Genomic DNA, 17349 nt, shown 5'->3' with positions numbered 1-17349 from the left:
CTCCGGTTCTGCGTGGATTATCGGAAGCTGAATGCTCAGACCGTCCGGGATGCCTACCCCCTTCCGCGGATTGAAGAGTCATTATCAGCCCTAAGCCAAGCAAAGTTCTTCTCAACTCTTGACCTGGCTAGTGGATACTGGCAGGTGTCGGTGGCCAAGAAGTTCAAAGCCAAGACGGCCTTCATTACACCTATGGGACTCTACGAGTTCAACCGGATGCCCTTCGGCCTCTCCAATGCTCCAGGGACATTCCAGCGATTGATAGAACACTGTCTGAGGGGCCCTCAACTTCGAATCAGTATTGATATACCTGGATGACATAGTAGTGTTCGGGGCTTCCTTTAAAGATCACCTCCAGAAGCTGTGACAAGTCTTGGGACGGCTACAAGACCATGGGCTCAAGATCAAGCCAACGAAATGCCAGTGTTCCGCCAGCAGATAGAGTACTTAGGACATGTGGTCACCCATGAGGGGGTAAAACCATCCCCCAGCAAGGTGGAGGCCGTTCAAAAGTGGCCCTGGTTAAGTATGCTACGGGAGGTACGGGCATTAGTGGGACTAGCCGGCTACTACAGGAGGTTTATACCCAAATTCGCTCATCTGGTGGGCCCGTTAAACAAGTTGCTAAGAGGCACAGCTGGAGGCCCAAAGAAATGCCCCGTCAACTGGGGGCCCCGACAACAAGAGGCCTTTGAAGCGGTGAAAGTGGCGCTGACCAATGCCCCGATCCTGGCTCACGCGCGGTTTGATACTCCATTCCTGCTGTATACTGATGGAAGCCTACATGGTCTGGGGGCCGTATTGTCCCAAGTCCAGGATGGACGGCAGAGAGTCATCGCCTATGGGAGCCGATCCCTAAGAGAGTCAGAACGCAACCCTGATAACTATAGCTCCTTTAAACTGGAACTACTGGCACTGGTGTGGGCCATGACCGAAAGATAATATCTGACTGGTGCAGAAGTGACCATGATGACAGACAACAACCCATTGGCACACCTGGAGAATGCCAAGTTCGGTGCACTCGAGCAAAGATGGTTGGCCCGCCTCTCTAAGTACCAATACCGCATCAAGTTCTGGTCCGGTAGGAAGAACGGCAAAGCCGATGCACTCTCTCGAGTTCCAGTAGGACAGTCGACTCAGAGAGCCGATGAGGAGTTAGAGGATACTGAAACTCCTGACCTTGGTCGCCTTCCTCTGTTTCCTGATGTGGCACATTCAAGTGGGGTGGCGTCTGGAATGACGCTAGTGCTGGGGAAAATGTTGACTGATTGGGAGAGAGTCCAGGATAGCTGCCGGGATTTGTGGAAAGTGAAAGAATGGGTTCGGAGCAAGATCTGGCCTCGGCCAGAAGAACGAGCCCTCCTGACCCCAGAGGGTCAGAAGTTGTTAAGGCAGTGGGACAAGCTGACAATTACCCAGGGCCTCCTGTGCCGGATCATATACTTACAGTCAGAGCTGCAGTACCGGCAACAGATTGTCATTCCCATGTCGTTGGGACTGGAGGCCGCCAGGGAAGCTCATGAAAAGGGAGATCATTTTGGGAGAGACAAAACGTTCAAGTGGCTCCAACGGCTGGTATGCTGTCCAGATCTGGCCGACATGGTGGCCGCGGCATGTCTTAAGTGTCGATCCTGTAGGTTGAGTAAGAGTACTGAACAGCGGGCTCCTGTGCAAACCATCTGCACCTCAGCACCCCTAGAACTTCTGATGATCGATTATGTACAGATCGGATATTCTACCTCGGGACACTCGTACTGTCTAGTTATGACAGATCACTTTACCAAGTATGCGGTGGCTGTGCCCACCAGAGACCAAACCGCAGAGTTGGCCGCCGAAGCTGTCTGTAAACACTTTATACAGGTGTTCGGGTGTCCACGGAGGATACATTCTGACCAGGGAGCATGCTTTCAGGGTACTCTAATGAATGAACTGTACCAACTGTATGGGATTAAACGCTCCCGAACCACTCCATATCACCCACAAGGAAACGGGGCTTGTGAACGCTTCAATCGCACCTTGCTTCAGATGTGGCAGACTCTGGAAGACAGTCAAAAAGCCCAGTGGCCCGCATACCTACCTGAGTTGATGTGGGCCTATAATAACAGAGTACACAGTACCACCGGATACTCTCCACATATGCTTATGTTTGGACGAGCTGGACGGGAGATTGAAGATCTCCACATGCCTAACCCGATGGAGCCCCAACCAAGAAGTACCACCGCATGGGTGCAGGAGCACCACCGCCGGCTGAGAGCGGTCCACAAGGTTGTTGGGGAGCGCCAGGGACAGGTGGTACACCCTAACCCAAGACCAGTGCAGAAAGATGGGTATGTCCCTGGTGATCGGGTGATGGTCAAAGCCAAATGGCCGTCAGGGAAGTTGGATGGACGGTGGGAGGCAGTTCCATACACGGTGAAGAGAAGGGTAGACCCCGCTATTCCGGTCTATGAGGTAGAGCCAGTAATATGTTGAGAAGTTGCAATTTTGATGAGCCGGTGTACGTAGAGGGGGTGCCTCCTCACTCTCAGGGTATGGAGGAAAGTCCCTCAGATGAGGAAGAGGGGGAATGGTGGGTCGTCCCTTCTCAAGTGTCCACAGAGGTTCCGGCCGTGGCACGTTTGCCACCCAGATGCAATGCTGAGCAATCAACAGCTCCTCTGTTGACAACTATGCCTGATGTCCACAGAGAAGGTCAGCGAGGCCCAATGCTGTACATGATAATTTTAGATTTCGGGTTGTTACGGATACGGCGATACCAAATATGTGGAGGGGATTTTATTTTTTAAAGGATACTCTGGCACGCTAATAGGTCATATACACAGGGAAGAACTGAGGTCCTTCATTGGACCCTAGCTGCCGTGTACAGACATCGGTATCCCATGATCTCAATCGTTAGGGTGCTGACACCTAACAAAGGGAGCCAATTCCCTCTGACTACTTTGTCGCTAATGACTGCTGCATCTAAGGGGTTAAGTGGCTGGGATCTGCACTTCTGCTGATCTGGGCCATTAGAAAAGTAGCTTGGCTGTCATACAAGAGCCAAGCTCATGTTCTCCACTACACGGTGGACCCGTACAGCGCTGATTATAGGCCTCCATAAATGACCACTGTAAAAAGGCGTTAAGATGTTAAGTTTTGATAAAGAAATGATTACTTTTATTAAAAAAAGAGACTTTCTTAGGCCTCTTTTACATGAGCGCATTTTCTGCTTGGGTGCGATGCATGAAGCAAACGCATAGCATCCCGACTGAATCCTGACCCATTCATTTCAATGAGCATTGTTTTTTCATGCATCATTTCTGCGTTCAGGAAAAATCGCAGTATTGTGTGTTTTTCACGCAGCTCTGGTTCCATAGACGTGAATGGGGTTTCCGTGAAAAACTGAAGTCATCCGGATACAATGTGTTTTTTACTGCTAGTTGCTAGGAGATGTAGATTATTATTCTTCAGTTTTTTCTCACGCGCATGAAAAATGCATCCAATCCGGAAAAAATGCACACACAACGCAATCGCCTTGCATACAAAACCATTGGTTTTTCCTGGAACAGATCCTGACACATTCCAGCCATATAATTCACTTTTTGACAAAGGACTGATCTCTAGAAGCAGCATCCCAGCGCCCAGTGTTGAGGTGACTGCCCACGCCTAGTTCATCTTCAAATTATATTTTTTTAGTTTTTGTTTGCAAAAAAGTGCAAGTGCTTTAATTTAATTTAGGGAAAGTACATTTAAGCTCCAGTCTTGTCATATAAAGTATGCACAGTGGAGCTTAAAGAACTGGTCTTACAGCACAGACTGTTCTTCCAGCAGAGTAACAGACACGTTATTGCTGTCTAAACACTACAAAGTACACTAAGCTAAGACAGCACTGAGCACTCATCTGCAGAAAGCAAATATCTTTTCACTCCCACAACAAACTGAAAATGCAACTTTGCCGGTGTGACCACATCAAAGCCTAAGAGACGGATGTAGTCACTTGGGTAAAGCTGCCTCTCTGTCACCTGCACGCAATGAGTAACTTCTTGAAGTGTCTGCTGTGAGCTGCTGTCAGCAAGGCTTTATACAAATTTGGTCTCCTTACCTTCTAAGCTTTATCTGGTTTCCTTACCTTCTAACCCTCTGGGATGCAAACTGTCCAGTACCAGCAGCACCACGAACAGTGACAAAGCCAGTATAGAAAGGCTGACGCCACAAACCAAGAAACTGTAGCTGCCCTGTGTCTGGATAACCTGCATTGGAGGAAACAAACAGCACATTTAGCCCTATATGTAGTCTAGGAAATTCAAAAACACTTATGAGCTGACCCATTGTTTGCTAGTAGGGTACCATTAAATAGTCATACTACAGCAAGCTGGCGTGCTCCAAAGGAATAATGCCATGCCAGAATTAGCAAGATCGGACAATTTAGTTTAGTACTTGATTTTATTGTCAGGTCTGCAGTGGGAGCAGAACAGATCTGTGTCGTTCTCCTTGAATATATAGTAGTTTAATGGTTACAGTGCAAGCACTATACATTTAGGTGCAACTGCACCGAGGTTGGTACAGGCACAGGAGTTGTGCCCATACAATTTGCGGCGGCTGTTAGCTGTATATTTGAAGTAACATTCTACTTTAATGGAGGAGCATATAACCCCAATCCTGGCTGTTTAACTCCTCAGATACCACAGTCAATAGCAAATGCAGCATCTAGGTAGGGTGCCGATTGGTTTAACTTTCCAAGGCATTCCATACCAGAAAAAATATATAAAGGCAGTGTACAAAGTTTTCAAAGGCAAAAAATGTAGAAAAATGTAATTTATAGAAACTGAACATTGTGTGCTGCCCCCCTTTTTTTCATTTGGACTGTCTTTATGTGGGGAATATGGACTAAGCCCAATTTTAGGTGAGCACCGACATGACCTCTCTTGCTTTTTTTTTTATTCTTGGGTTTCCATGACTTGAATGGGTCCTCAAATCCGCAAGATACGACTGAAGATAGGACCTCACCTATCTTTTGCAGACTGGAGGCGTAGACTGGAAGCACTACGAAGCGCTAAAAGAGAGAATATGTTCTATCTTTGGTTGTAATTGCAGATCGCGGACCCATTCAATTCAGTGGGTCTGCATCAAATGGAGTGCACACAACCGGTGCCCATGCATTGCTTGTTTTCCTTTACACCAGTTTGATAAATCTCCCTCTAAGACTTTATCCACACATCTACTTTTCTTAGGACTTAAAAACGATCCCAGCAGAGGCTAAAGTAACAGCATTCCAAAATGAAAGGTTTTCATTGTTCCTTCTGCTAGGATGTGTTCCTCATGTGGTATAAGAGGATACACAGAGCTATCAGTGTGAACGAGCCCTTAATGGACCATCTGACCCCAGTAACATAACACTCCCCACAAACATATTGTCTTACCGATCCTACTAGAATCTGAAGAAGCATCTCACCCGTCCCAGCAGCAGTGACAAGAACTGTTGTAGCGCATCCTGTAGATATAAAAAGTCAGTACTGTAGATCCCCTGACAATAAACACATAACATTCAATAATATACTTTGGGGTAGATTGATTTGCAGCTAATATACACTGTATGGGCCATCTGGATACCCCTTAGGCCGCGTTGGAGACTCCATTAGGACCTCTATCATAGGTCTTTTGAAAAATGCCAGACACCATGAGGGGAGCCCGATGGACTTCCCACCATAGTCAATGAGGTCCATAGGGCGCAGTTGGTGTCCGTTATTTCAGGAACTGTCAGGAAATAACCAACACAGAGGTGAACAGTGCCTGTTTTGAAGGGCCTTTTCTACTTCCTGTCCTCTGAGGTACAGAGGTAAGTTGTTATATACTTAGGAAAAAGGTTTTTATAAAACTTTTTCACACACTGAAACCTGCAGTTTAAATCATGTGAATTAGGCCTCATGCACACGACCACATGTATTTTGCGGTCCGCAAAAAACAGTTCCGGAAAAAATACAGATGACATCCGTGTGCATTCCGTATTTTGCGGAACGGAACAGCTGGCCCCTAATAGAACAGTCCTATCCTTGTTCGTTATGCAGACAATAATAGGACGTTTTATTTTTTTGCAGAACGGACATACGGAAATGGAATGCACATTGAGTACCTTCCGTTTTTTTTTTTTTGCGGACCCATTGAAATGAATGGCAAAAAAACTTTACGGATACGGAATCAAAATACATTTGTGTGCATGAGGCCTTAGCCAGAGGCATGGCCTAATAACATGACAATATAACACTAGGTATTTCTAAGCATTGCTTTTGCAGTCAACTGATCAAAACAATTTAATGAAAAAATGCTTATCCCTAAACAACTGGAAATAAAAAAAAATCTTACTGAACTATGTAATAAAGATAAAGTTGGTGTTATTGCTGTTTTTACCATTCCCCCTTTATTGCCAGTAATAGCAAAAAAGTGTAAGATTAATAAAGGTTAACCAGTAAACTGTATGAACCCCAAAAAGCTGCTACAGAAAACGACATCCTGTCCCACAAAAAGAACAATCTCCATATGGTTACAACGATGGAAAAATAAATGTTGAACTTGAAACACATTTATATTGTACTAAAGCTGAAAAACCTATATATGCATTATAGTATTTGTACTGACCCATAAAGCTAACACCCTGCTGTATGATAGGTGTGAACTGTCATTTTTTCTTTCCATTCTTCACAGTGTTTGGGGAACTCGCAACTCTCCCCCATCGCCACTGCCACGTGTCAGCAAACATACAATCGTGGCCAAAAGATTTGAGAATGACACAAATATTAGTTTTCACAAAGTTTGCTGCTAAACTGCTTTTAGATCTTTGTTTCAGTTGTTTCTGTGATGTAGTGGAATATAATTACACGCACTTCATACGTTTCAAAGGCTTTTATCGAAAATTACTTGACATTTATGCAAAGAGTCAGTATTTGCCGTGTTGGCCCTTCTTTTTCAGGACCTCTGCAATTCGACTGGGCATGCTCTCAATCAACTTCTGGGCCAATTCCTGACTGATAGCAACCCATTCTTTCATAATCACTTCTTGGAGTTTGTCAGAATTAGTGGGTTTTTGTTTGTCCACCCGCCTCTTGAGGATTGACCACAAGTTCTCAATGGGATTAAGATCTGGGGAGTTTCCAGGCCTTGGACCCAAAATGTCAACGTTTTGGTCCTCGAGCCACTTAGTTATCACTTTTGCCTTATGGCATGGTGCTCCATCGTGCTGGAAAATGCATTGTTCTTCACCAAACTGTTGTTGGATTGTTGGAAGAAGTTGCTGTTGGAGAGTGTTTTGGTACCATTCTTTATTTATGGCTGTGTTTTGGGGCAAAATTGTGAGTGAGCCCACTCCCTTGGATGAGAAGCAACCCCACACATGAATGGTCTCAGGATGCTTTACTGTTGGCATGACACAGGACTGATGGTAGCGCTCACCTTTTCTTCTCCGGACAAGCCTTTTTCCTGATGCCCCAAACAATCGGAAAGAGGCTTCATCTGAGAATATGACTTTGCCCCAGTCCTCAGCAGTCCATTCACCATATTTTCTGCAGAAGATCAATCTGTCCCTGATGTTTTTTTTGGAGAGAAGTGGCTTCTTTGCTGCCCTTCTTGACACCAGGCCATCTTCCAAAAGTCTTCGCCTCACTGGGCATGCAGATGCGCTCACACCTGCCTGCTGCTATTCCTGGACAAGCTCTGCACTGGTGGCACTCCGATCCCGCAGCTGAATCCTCTTTAGGAGACGATCCTGGCGCTTGCTGGACTTTCTTGGACGCCCTGAAGCCTTCTTAACAAGAATTGAACCTCTTTCCTTGAAGCTCTTGATGATCCTATAAATTGTTGATTGAGGTGCAATCTTAGTAGCCACAATATCTTTGCCTGTGAAGCCATTTTTAATTGCAATGCAATGATGGCTTCACGCGTTTCTCTGCAGGTCATCATGGTTAACAATGGAAGAACAATGATTTCAAGCATCACCCTCCTTTTAACAGGTCAAGTCTGCCATTTTAACCCAATCAGCCTGACATAATGATCTCCAACATTCTCACCTGAGTTAACAAGACGATTACTGAAATGATCTCAGCAGGTCCCTTAACCCCTTAAGGACACAGGGCGTACAGGTACATGTACGCCCTGTGTATTTTCGATTACCGCCGCTCGGCCGGCGGCGATCGGAACCCCGTGCCTGCTTAATAACTGCGTTTCCGGGTTATTCAGGTTTCTGAAGACCCGATAACCGGGAACAGGATGGTGATGGTGGTGTGATTTCACTCCACCAATCACCATCCAGCGATCCTGAGTGGTGATGGTGACATCACCACTCAGGATCGCTTTCTGATTGGTCTGTGGGCGGTCCGGCGCGATATTCAAAAGAGGCAGGCGCTCCTCTCCTCCTTTTGTGTTCCGGAGCCGGAGGAGAGAGGAGCTGCCTGCACGTTTCTGCTGCCACCGCTGCCTGCACCCCGATCTGTGCCCCCAGGACCCGATCTCTGCCACCAGCACCCCCCCATCAGGTACATAGGGACAGCTAGGGAAAGTTTGGGTTAGGCAGGGAAAAAAAGGGAAAGGTAGTTTTTTTAACTTTTATTGCATCACCCCAGTTAGGGTGTCTGGGGTCCACAGCACAGCTGTGTGACCCTAGACCCCCCAGGGGTGCTGCCACTTGCCCCCCTCCCCCTGCCACTTGCCCCCCACTTTTTTTTTTTTTTTGTGTACGCTGACTGTGGCCGGCACTTAGCGTCCGCCCATTGTTAGCGCATCGCACACCCCACCGCTGATCAACTTCGGACGGTTGATCAGCGGTTTTGGATTTTTTTCCCCACATTTTTTGCCCTTTTTTTTTAGTTAGTTTATTATTTTTTTTCTCTTAGTTTTAAGGTGAGTTCGTGAACACCCGTGCCCCCACACACACGCACACCAAATAAAGATTTACACACACGCACATACACACGCAGACACACACTCCCCTATGGCCCGCCGGACGTTCTCGGCCGAGGAGGCATACGCCCAGCTTGCCTCCGACTCCGAGAGTCCCAGTGAGGATGAGGATGACCCCACATTCCTGTTGTCATCCGCATCCTCCTCATCATCTAGCGATGATGATGAGCCCCCAAGGCGGCGGAGACGCCGCCAGGAGGAGCAAGGGGACCGCCATGTTAGGGACCCTGTGGCCCACACAAGTACGAGCAGCTCTGGGGCTCGTACTGGTTTCCCGGCCCACTAGTTAAATCCACCGGAGCACCCTGCCGGTGAACTAGTCTGGTGTAGCCCAGAGCGATACGAGCCCGTGATTCCTGATTTTGTAGGCCAATCAGGAATCCAGATTTCCACAGTGGGCTACACTGAATATGACTTTTTCTGTCATTTTTTCAGTGACCCACTGGTAAATCTTATGGTGGAGCAGACGAATCTGTACTCCCAACAGTTCGTTGCTCAACACCCGGGCTCCTTTTTGGCCAGGCCCGGTGGCTGGACGCCGGTCAGTGCAGCCGAAATGGGGCCTCGTGCTGCATATGGGCCTGGTCAAGAAACCCAGTGCCAGGCTGTACTGGAGTGGGGACGTCCTATACCAGACCCCACTTTACAGTACAGCCATGACACGCTCCCGGTTTGAGGCCATCCGGAAATGTCTGCATTATTCCGATAATGCAGCATGTCCCCCCCCCGAGGTGATCCTGCCCATGACCGTCTGTATAAGATACGGCCGGTCATCGATCACTTTGGGGCCAAATTCATGGAGGCCTATGTACCTGGAAGGGAGGTCGTGGTTGATGAGTCTCTCATTGCGTTCAAGGGGAGACTCATTTTCCGCCAGTATGTGCCTTCCAAGCGGGCGAGGTATGGCGTGAAGCTATACAAAATTTGTGAGAGTACCTCAGGGTACACTTACAAATTTCGAGTATACGAGGGGCGAGATTCCCGGATTCAACCCCCAGAATGTCCCCCCACTCTGGGTGTTACCGGGAAACTTGTGTGGGACCTTATGCACCCACTGCTGGATAAGGTTTACCACCTGTACGTGGATAACTTTTATACCAGTATCCCCTTGTTCCAGTCCCTTGCCGCCAGATCCACGTCCGCTTGTGGGACCGTGCGGAAAAATCAACGCGGCCTCCCTGCCCACCCCCTCCAGGTACCTATCCCCAGGGGTGAGACCCATGCCCTTACCACTGGAAACCTGTTGCTGGTCAGGTATAAGGACAAGAGGGATGTCCTTATGCTGTCCACAATTCATGGTAACGGCATCACCCCTGTCCCTGTGCGAGGTACCGCGGCAACGGTCCTCAAGCCCGATTGTATCGTCACCTACAATCGGTATATGGGAGGAGTTGATCTCTCGGATCAAGTCCTCAAGCCATATAATGCCATGCGCAAAACCCGGGCATGGTACAAAAAAGTTGCCGTCTACTTGGTGCAGGTTGCCATGTACAACTCTTTTGTACTATCCCGAAGCGGTGGCAGCCCAGGGACATTCCTCCAGTTCTATGAGGCAGTCCTCAAGGCCCTGATCTTTTCGGACCGGGAAAGAGCAGGCCGGAGTACCTTGGGAACTGTAGGCGCCCGGATCGTCCCTGGCCAACACTTTCCAGGTGTGGTCCCCCATACTGGAAAGAAGGGACGAACCCCAAAAAAGTGCAGAGTGTGTCGCAGGAGGGGGATACGGAAGACTCCACTACTCAGTGCAACACATGCCCTGATCATCCGGGCCACTGCATTGACGGTTGCTTCAGGGAGTATCACACTTCCATGGAGTACTAAATTTATATCCCAATTTAGCACTGACATCGGATAAAAAAAAAAACTGGTTCTCAGACTTGAGACACCCAAAAAAACTAAAATAATTTATTAAAAGTAGACATATTAGGTATTGCCGCGTCGGTAATAATCTCCTCTATAAAAATGCCCCATGACCTAACCCCCCATATTAACACGGTCCAGAAAAAAAAAAAAAAAAAGGTGCAAAAAAAGTGTTTTTTTTGTCACCTTACATAATAAAAAGTTTAATAGCAAGCGATCAAAAAGTCATATAGCCCCCAAAATAGTGCCAATAAAACCGTTGTCTCATCCCGCAAAAAATGAGCCCCCACATAAGATAATAGGATAAAATAAAAAAATAGAAAATGACTCTTAGACTTTAGAGATACAAAATTTTTTTTAGGGTATCAAAAAGGATAATATAGTCTAAAACCTAAATAATTGTAAAAAAGTAGACTTATTAGGTATCGCCGCGTCCGTAAGAATCTCCTCTATAAAAATACCCCATGACCCAACCCCCCAGATTAACACAGTCCAAAAAAAAAAAATTGGTGCAAAAAAATTTTTTGGGGTCACCTTATATAACAAAAAGTTTAATAGCAAGCGATCAAAAAGTCATATAGCCCCCAAAATAGTGCCAATAAAACCGTCCGCTTATCCTGCTAAAAATGAGCCCCCACATAAGATAATTGGATAAAAGAAAAAAAAAAAATGCCACTTAGACTTTAGAGATACCCCAAAAAAATTGTATCAAAAAAGATAATATAGTCAAAAACCTAAATAATTTTTTAAAAAAGTAGACTTATTAGATATTGCCGCGTCCGTAAGAATCTCCTCTATAACAATATCCCATGACCTAACTACCCAGATTAACACGGTTAAAAAAAAAAAAAAACGGTGCCAAAACCGCTATTTTTGGCACTTTTCCATTTCAGTCCGTTTTTTCCGGTAACAAAACAAGGGTTAACAACCAAACAAAAGTTAATATTTATTACCCTGATACTGCAGTTTACAGAAATGCCACATTTGTGGTCGTAAACTGCTGTATCAGTAAAAGGGAGGCCGCAAAAGGAAGGTTTCTGGAAGGCCGATTTTGATGGCCTTTTTTATTGTCACCATGTCCCTTTTGAAGCCCCCCTAATGCCCCCCTAGAGTAAAAACTCCCTAAAAGTGACCCCATCTAAGAAACTACACCCCTCAAGGTATTCAAAACTGATTATACAAACTTTATTAACCCTTTAGGTGTTCCTCAACAGTTAATGGCAAATGGAGATGAAATTTCAGAATTTCAATTTTTGGTAACCTTGCCTCACAAAAATGTAATATAGAGCAACCAAAAATCATATTTACCCTAAAAATACTCCCCCAAAAAATGCCACCTTATCCCGTAGTTTCCAAAATGGGGTCACTTTTAGGGAGTTTCGACTCCAGGGGTGCATCAGGGGGGTTGAAACAGGACGCGGTGTAAATAAACCGGTCCATAAAAATCAGCCCTCCAAAAACCAAACGGCGCACCTTTCACTCTACGCCCCGCTGTGTGGCCGTACAGTAGTGTACGGCCACATATTCGGTGTTTCTGTAAACGGCAGAGTCAGGGCAATAAACATACAGTCTTGTTTGGCTGTTAACCCTTGATTTATTAGTGGAAAACATGGGTTAAAATGGAAAATAAGGCAAAAAAATGAAATTTTCAAATTTCATCCCCATTTGCCAATAACTCTTGGGCAACACCTAAAGGGTTAACGACGTATGTAAAATCAGTTTTGAATACCTTGAGGGGTGTAGTTTCTTAGATGGGGTCACTTTTAGTGAGTTTCTACTCATGGGGTGCATCAGGGGGCTTCAAATGGGACATGGTGTAAATAAACCAGTCCATAAAAATCAGCCTTCCAAAAACCATACAGCGCACCTTTGACTCTACGCCCCGCTGTGTGGCCGTACAGTAGTTTACGGCCACATATTGGGTGTTTCTGTAAACGGCAGATTCAGGGCAATAAAGATACAGTCTTGTTTGGCTGTTAACCCTTGCTTTGTTAGTGGAAAAAATGGGTAAAAATGAAATATTAGACAAAAAAATGAAATTCTCAAATTTCATCCCCATTTGCCAATAACTCTTGTGCAACACCTAAAGGGTTAACAACGTATGTAAAATCAGTTTTGAATACCTTGAGGGGTGTAGTTTCTTAGATGGGGTCATTTTTGGGTGGTTTCTATTATGTAAGCCTCGCAAAGCGACTTCAGACCTGAACTAGTCCCTAAATATTGAGTTTTTGTGAATTTCTGAAAAATTTCAAGATTTGCTTCTAAACTTCTAAGCCTTATAACATCCCCAAAAAATTAAATATCATTCCCAAAATGCTACAAACATGAAGTAGACATATGGGGAATGTAAAGTCATCACAATTTTTGGGGGGTATTACTATGTATTACAGAAGTAGAGAAACTGAAACTTTGAAATTTGCTAATTTTTCAAAATTTTTGTTAAATTAGGTATTTTTTGGTGCAAAAAAAATATTTTTTTTGACAAAATTTTACTAGTGTCATGAAGTACAATATGTGACGAAAAAACAATGTCAGAACGGCCTGGATAAGTCAAAGCGTTTTAAAGTTATCAGCACTTAAAGTGACACTGGTCAGATTTGCAAAAAATGGCCTGGTCCTAAGGTGTAATAAGGCTGTGTCCTTAAGGGGTTAATGACAGCAATGAAATGCAGTGGAAAGTTTTTTGGGGGATTAAGTTAATTTTTATGGCAAAGAAGGACTATGCAATTCATCTGATCACTCTTCATAACATTCTGGAGTATATGCAAATTGCTATTATAAAAACTTAAGCAGCAACTTTTCCAATTTCCAATATTTATGTAATTCTCAAAACTTTTGGCCACGACTGTACATGTATGGTGGAGTTGGGAGAGATGACTATCAGCCAAACAATAGTTTGACCTACAGCTAATGAATATGTATGTCCAGCTTTAATTTCAGTTTTTATGACATTGATCTTTTTAACTGTAATTTGCAGTGGTTAACTCGACCATTTATTGCAACGTCCTAAAAGGAAGTCACATGTAATGAAATAAGGCCAAAAAAGTGCACCTCAGTAGCAATTACTGTTTACCAAGATGAGGGGAGGGAAGATTAACGCACCCTCTATATGTGTCCATATACAGACACTTAAAGGGACTTTGTCAGCATTTTTGACCATGTTAAACTGCTGACATCATTAAGTAGGGAATAGGGAGAGCAGTACAATCATATTGTTTGTGGAGCTTTTATCAACCAGAGTAGTGGGAATATAAATTTTTATTCTGCCAGATTCTGTTATTGCACATGAACTGGAGGCGGAGTTTCACTGTGAAGTTCACTATGTTCTATGCATTGAGATGCTTTACAACCCCTCTCCTCTGCTCTGAACAGCAGCTGTATTTGACTCCTGGTTGGCTGATACAGCTGTCACTCAGATCAAAGGGGAGGGGTTGTGAAGCAGCTCAATGCAGAGAGCACTTCACTGTGAGTTGCAAGAGGACAACCTAGCAGAATAAAGCTTCATATTCTCAATACTCCTGATAATAAACCCTTCACAAAAGGCATGTTTATACAGCTCTCCCTAGCCCCTACCTAGTGTTGTTAACAGTTTAGCATGATCAAAACTACTGACAGAGTCCCATTAACCGGTAACTTGCTTTATTCTTTTATTGATATTAGGGTGTTATTATATATGCATAGGTGGCTGCAATTTACTGCTAATTGCAGGGCCACACTTGGACTTGCAACCTGAAACAATTTCAAGTTGATGTGCTGCTAGCAATTTACGGTAAGGCACCAGCACTACCCATTGCCGCTAGGGATGAGCAAATCGACTTTGGATTAAACATCCGAAGTCGATTCACATAATACTTTGTTTGAAAACTGTGCGGAGCGAGCGCTCCATACAGTATTAGAATGTATTGGCTCAGATGAGCCGTAGTTATTAGTTCGTGAAGACTCGCGAGACTTCGCATAACTTAATAAATACATTTCTACTGTAAAAAAACATTTCCTGAGACCCAGTTGTGGTTTACATTGATCTCTTAAGTACATTTAATTTAGTTTTTCTCTATTTTCTAATGTATTATACACTAAAAGATTGTAAATCTGAATTGCTTTAAGGGCCTATTAGACGGATTGATTATCATTTTAATTTCATATAATTGAATTTGAGAAATTAACGCTACATGTAACAGTGTCCAGCAATTGAACAATCAGTAATAAATCATTTGTTTCTGTGGATTGTGCCACACCCCTCGTCTAACCAGAAATGTGTCAGTCGTTTGCAGTGTAAGGCTAGGGCTACACGACGACATGTGTGCGAATTTTTTTATAATGATAGTCTATGATCTTGCACTGCAACATGCTGCAAATGCGGCACGACATTAGGAAAAAAACATCCAAGATTAATTTTTCTGCGACTGTCGCGTCGCAGTATGTCGCGGTGCGACACTATAGACTAGCATTATAAAAACTGTCAGGCGACATTGGTTGCAGTGTAGTTGTTCCCTATGTGTCACATGACTTATTGTCGTCTTGTAGCCCTAGCCTAAATGCTCCAGCAAGAACTAAATTATATTTTGAATGCAAACGTCTTTCTAAATCAATACTGACCTCTTGTTAATCAAGAAATATCTGCCCATCTAACAGGATTCTTAACCATTAGTGAATTTAAAAGAAACAAATAAATGCAATCTCCATTGTAAATATTGGTAGTAATATATGTTGTACTACTTGGAACTGGAAATTATTGATCTGCTAAACCTGTCCCAGTGCTGTCATTTTTTTCATGGAATTGTTGTAGGCTTAACCAGAACCTGGCACAAAGTAGTAGACCACATCAACTCACAGTACAGGGATGCCAAGTTCTCAATCACTCACTGAAGAGTTCCAAACTGCATCAGGAAGTGACATCAGCACAAAAAATGGACGCCAGGAGCTTTATGAAATGGATATCCATGGTTGAAACCTAAGGTCACCATGTACAGAACCAAATGTCAGCTGGAGTAAGGAATGCTGCCACCGGACTCTGGAACCGCTGAAATGTTCTCTGGAGTGATGAATCATATTTTATTATCTTGCGGTCTGGATTTGTTTGGCAGATGCCTGGAGAACACTATCAACTGAAATGCGTAGTGCCTACTGTAAGAACTGGGGGAGGACTGATAATAGTATGGGGTTGTTTTTCAAGGTTTTGGCTAGTCTCCTTATTTACTGTGAAGGGTTATGCAATGCTCTATAGGATATGCTACACATAGAGGCATTCGTCTGAATCCCAGGATATATGCCAGGTAGCAGCCGAATCTCTGCTGGACCCCATTATAGTCAATGGGGTCGGCAGGCATTCTGGTAACATCCATCGATTCCAGTTCTCTGCCAGAACAGCCTGCTGGAACGAATGCCGGCAATGTGAAAGAGGCCTTAGACAACTGTTGCTTCCAAATTATGGCATCAGTTTGAGGAAGGGCCATTTTTGTTCGAGCATTATCATGCACAAAGCTAGGCTCTTAAAGATGATTTGATGGAAGAACTCAAGGGTCTGACTTCAGCCCCATTGAACATTTTTGGGGATAAATGCTGAGGTGAGGTAGACCTTTTCGTCCAACACCAGTGCCTGGTCACACAAAAGCTCCTTTGGCTAAATAGGCACAAATCCCCACAGATACATTCCAAAATTTTGTATAAAAACTGCCCATTAGAGTGGAAGCTATTATAGTCACAAAAAAGGGTCCAACGTCATATAAATGATCACATACAGGACTTTTGACCATGTATACTATATGTGAAAGGTGATATCTGAGTGTTCCGAGTAAAGCTGTAGGTGTGTCACTGTGGGTTGAATAGTTATGCATTCACTTATTTCTGTCTTTCTTTTCTTGTATTTCTTTAATTATAACTGAATATGGGCACTGTATCTTGCACTGTTACAATGTACAAATTGCACTTATCACACACAGTACTGTATCACAAATCAACATCTACAAACAGCATTTTATTAGATAACGGTTTGCCACCATACAGCATATCAATCCTGCATCTGTTTATTTATATGAACAATCAAATGTCAGACCAAACTGGCAGATCAGAAACAAAAGGTCAAGAAAGTAGCAAAGGATCAACAGATCACACAATACAGAACTAGTTTGAGCCCCAAAATCCCACCTGACTGACCACCTTTGTGATCGACATGATTTGGTCATCAGCTCTTGTGAACGATTGTTTACATAACATTTTCATTTAAGGAAAAGGTGCAAATACGTTTTTTTAACTGACTGTCATCTAATGTGTATGGCCAAATTACAATCCTGAGAAAAACAAAGTACACCCTCTTTCAATTTTATATCAGTACATAAAAAAAAATCTGGTCTTAGAAAAAGTTTCAAAATTGGGCAAATACAAACTCAAATGAACAATACACAACAGATTATACTGTTTGATTACTTATTCAACAAAAATAAAGTCAAAATGGAAAAGCCATGTGTGAAAAACTAAGTACACCCAATAAATCAGTGGCTTATAGGACCACCTTTAGTAGCAATAACATGAAGTAATCATTTTCTGTAGGACTTTATCAGTCTCTCA

The 17349-nt window shown here is 44.0% G+C and overlaps 1 protein-coding gene across 2 annotated transcripts in view; it reads right to left on the bottom strand.

Annotated features, from left to right (window-relative positions):
* Positions 1-17349, bottom strand: part of MFSD4A (major facilitator superfamily domain containing 4A) — an 89054-nt gene that overhangs the window by 8805 nt on the left and 62900 nt on the right. For both annotated transcript variants that reach the window (XM_044286381.1, XM_044286382.1), the window contains 2 exons: positions 5400-5470; positions 4109-4229 (listed from right to left, as the gene is read on the bottom strand). In XM_044286381.1, the coding sequence (XP_044142316.1) occupies positions 4109-4229; positions 5400-5470 (192 nt within the window). The remainder of the gene's footprint in view (positions 1-4108; positions 4230-5399; positions 5471-17349) is intronic.

Source organism: Bufo gargarizans, chromosome 3, assembly GCF_014858855.1.
Source record: "Bufo gargarizans isolate SCDJY-AF-19 chromosome 3, ASM1485885v1, whole genome shotgun sequence".
Lineage (NCBI taxonomy): Eukaryota > Metazoa > Chordata > Amphibia > Anura > Bufonidae > Bufo > Bufo gargarizans.
Note: the sequence above shows the minus strand (reverse complement) of the source record. Positions and strands in the feature narration are given on the sequence as shown.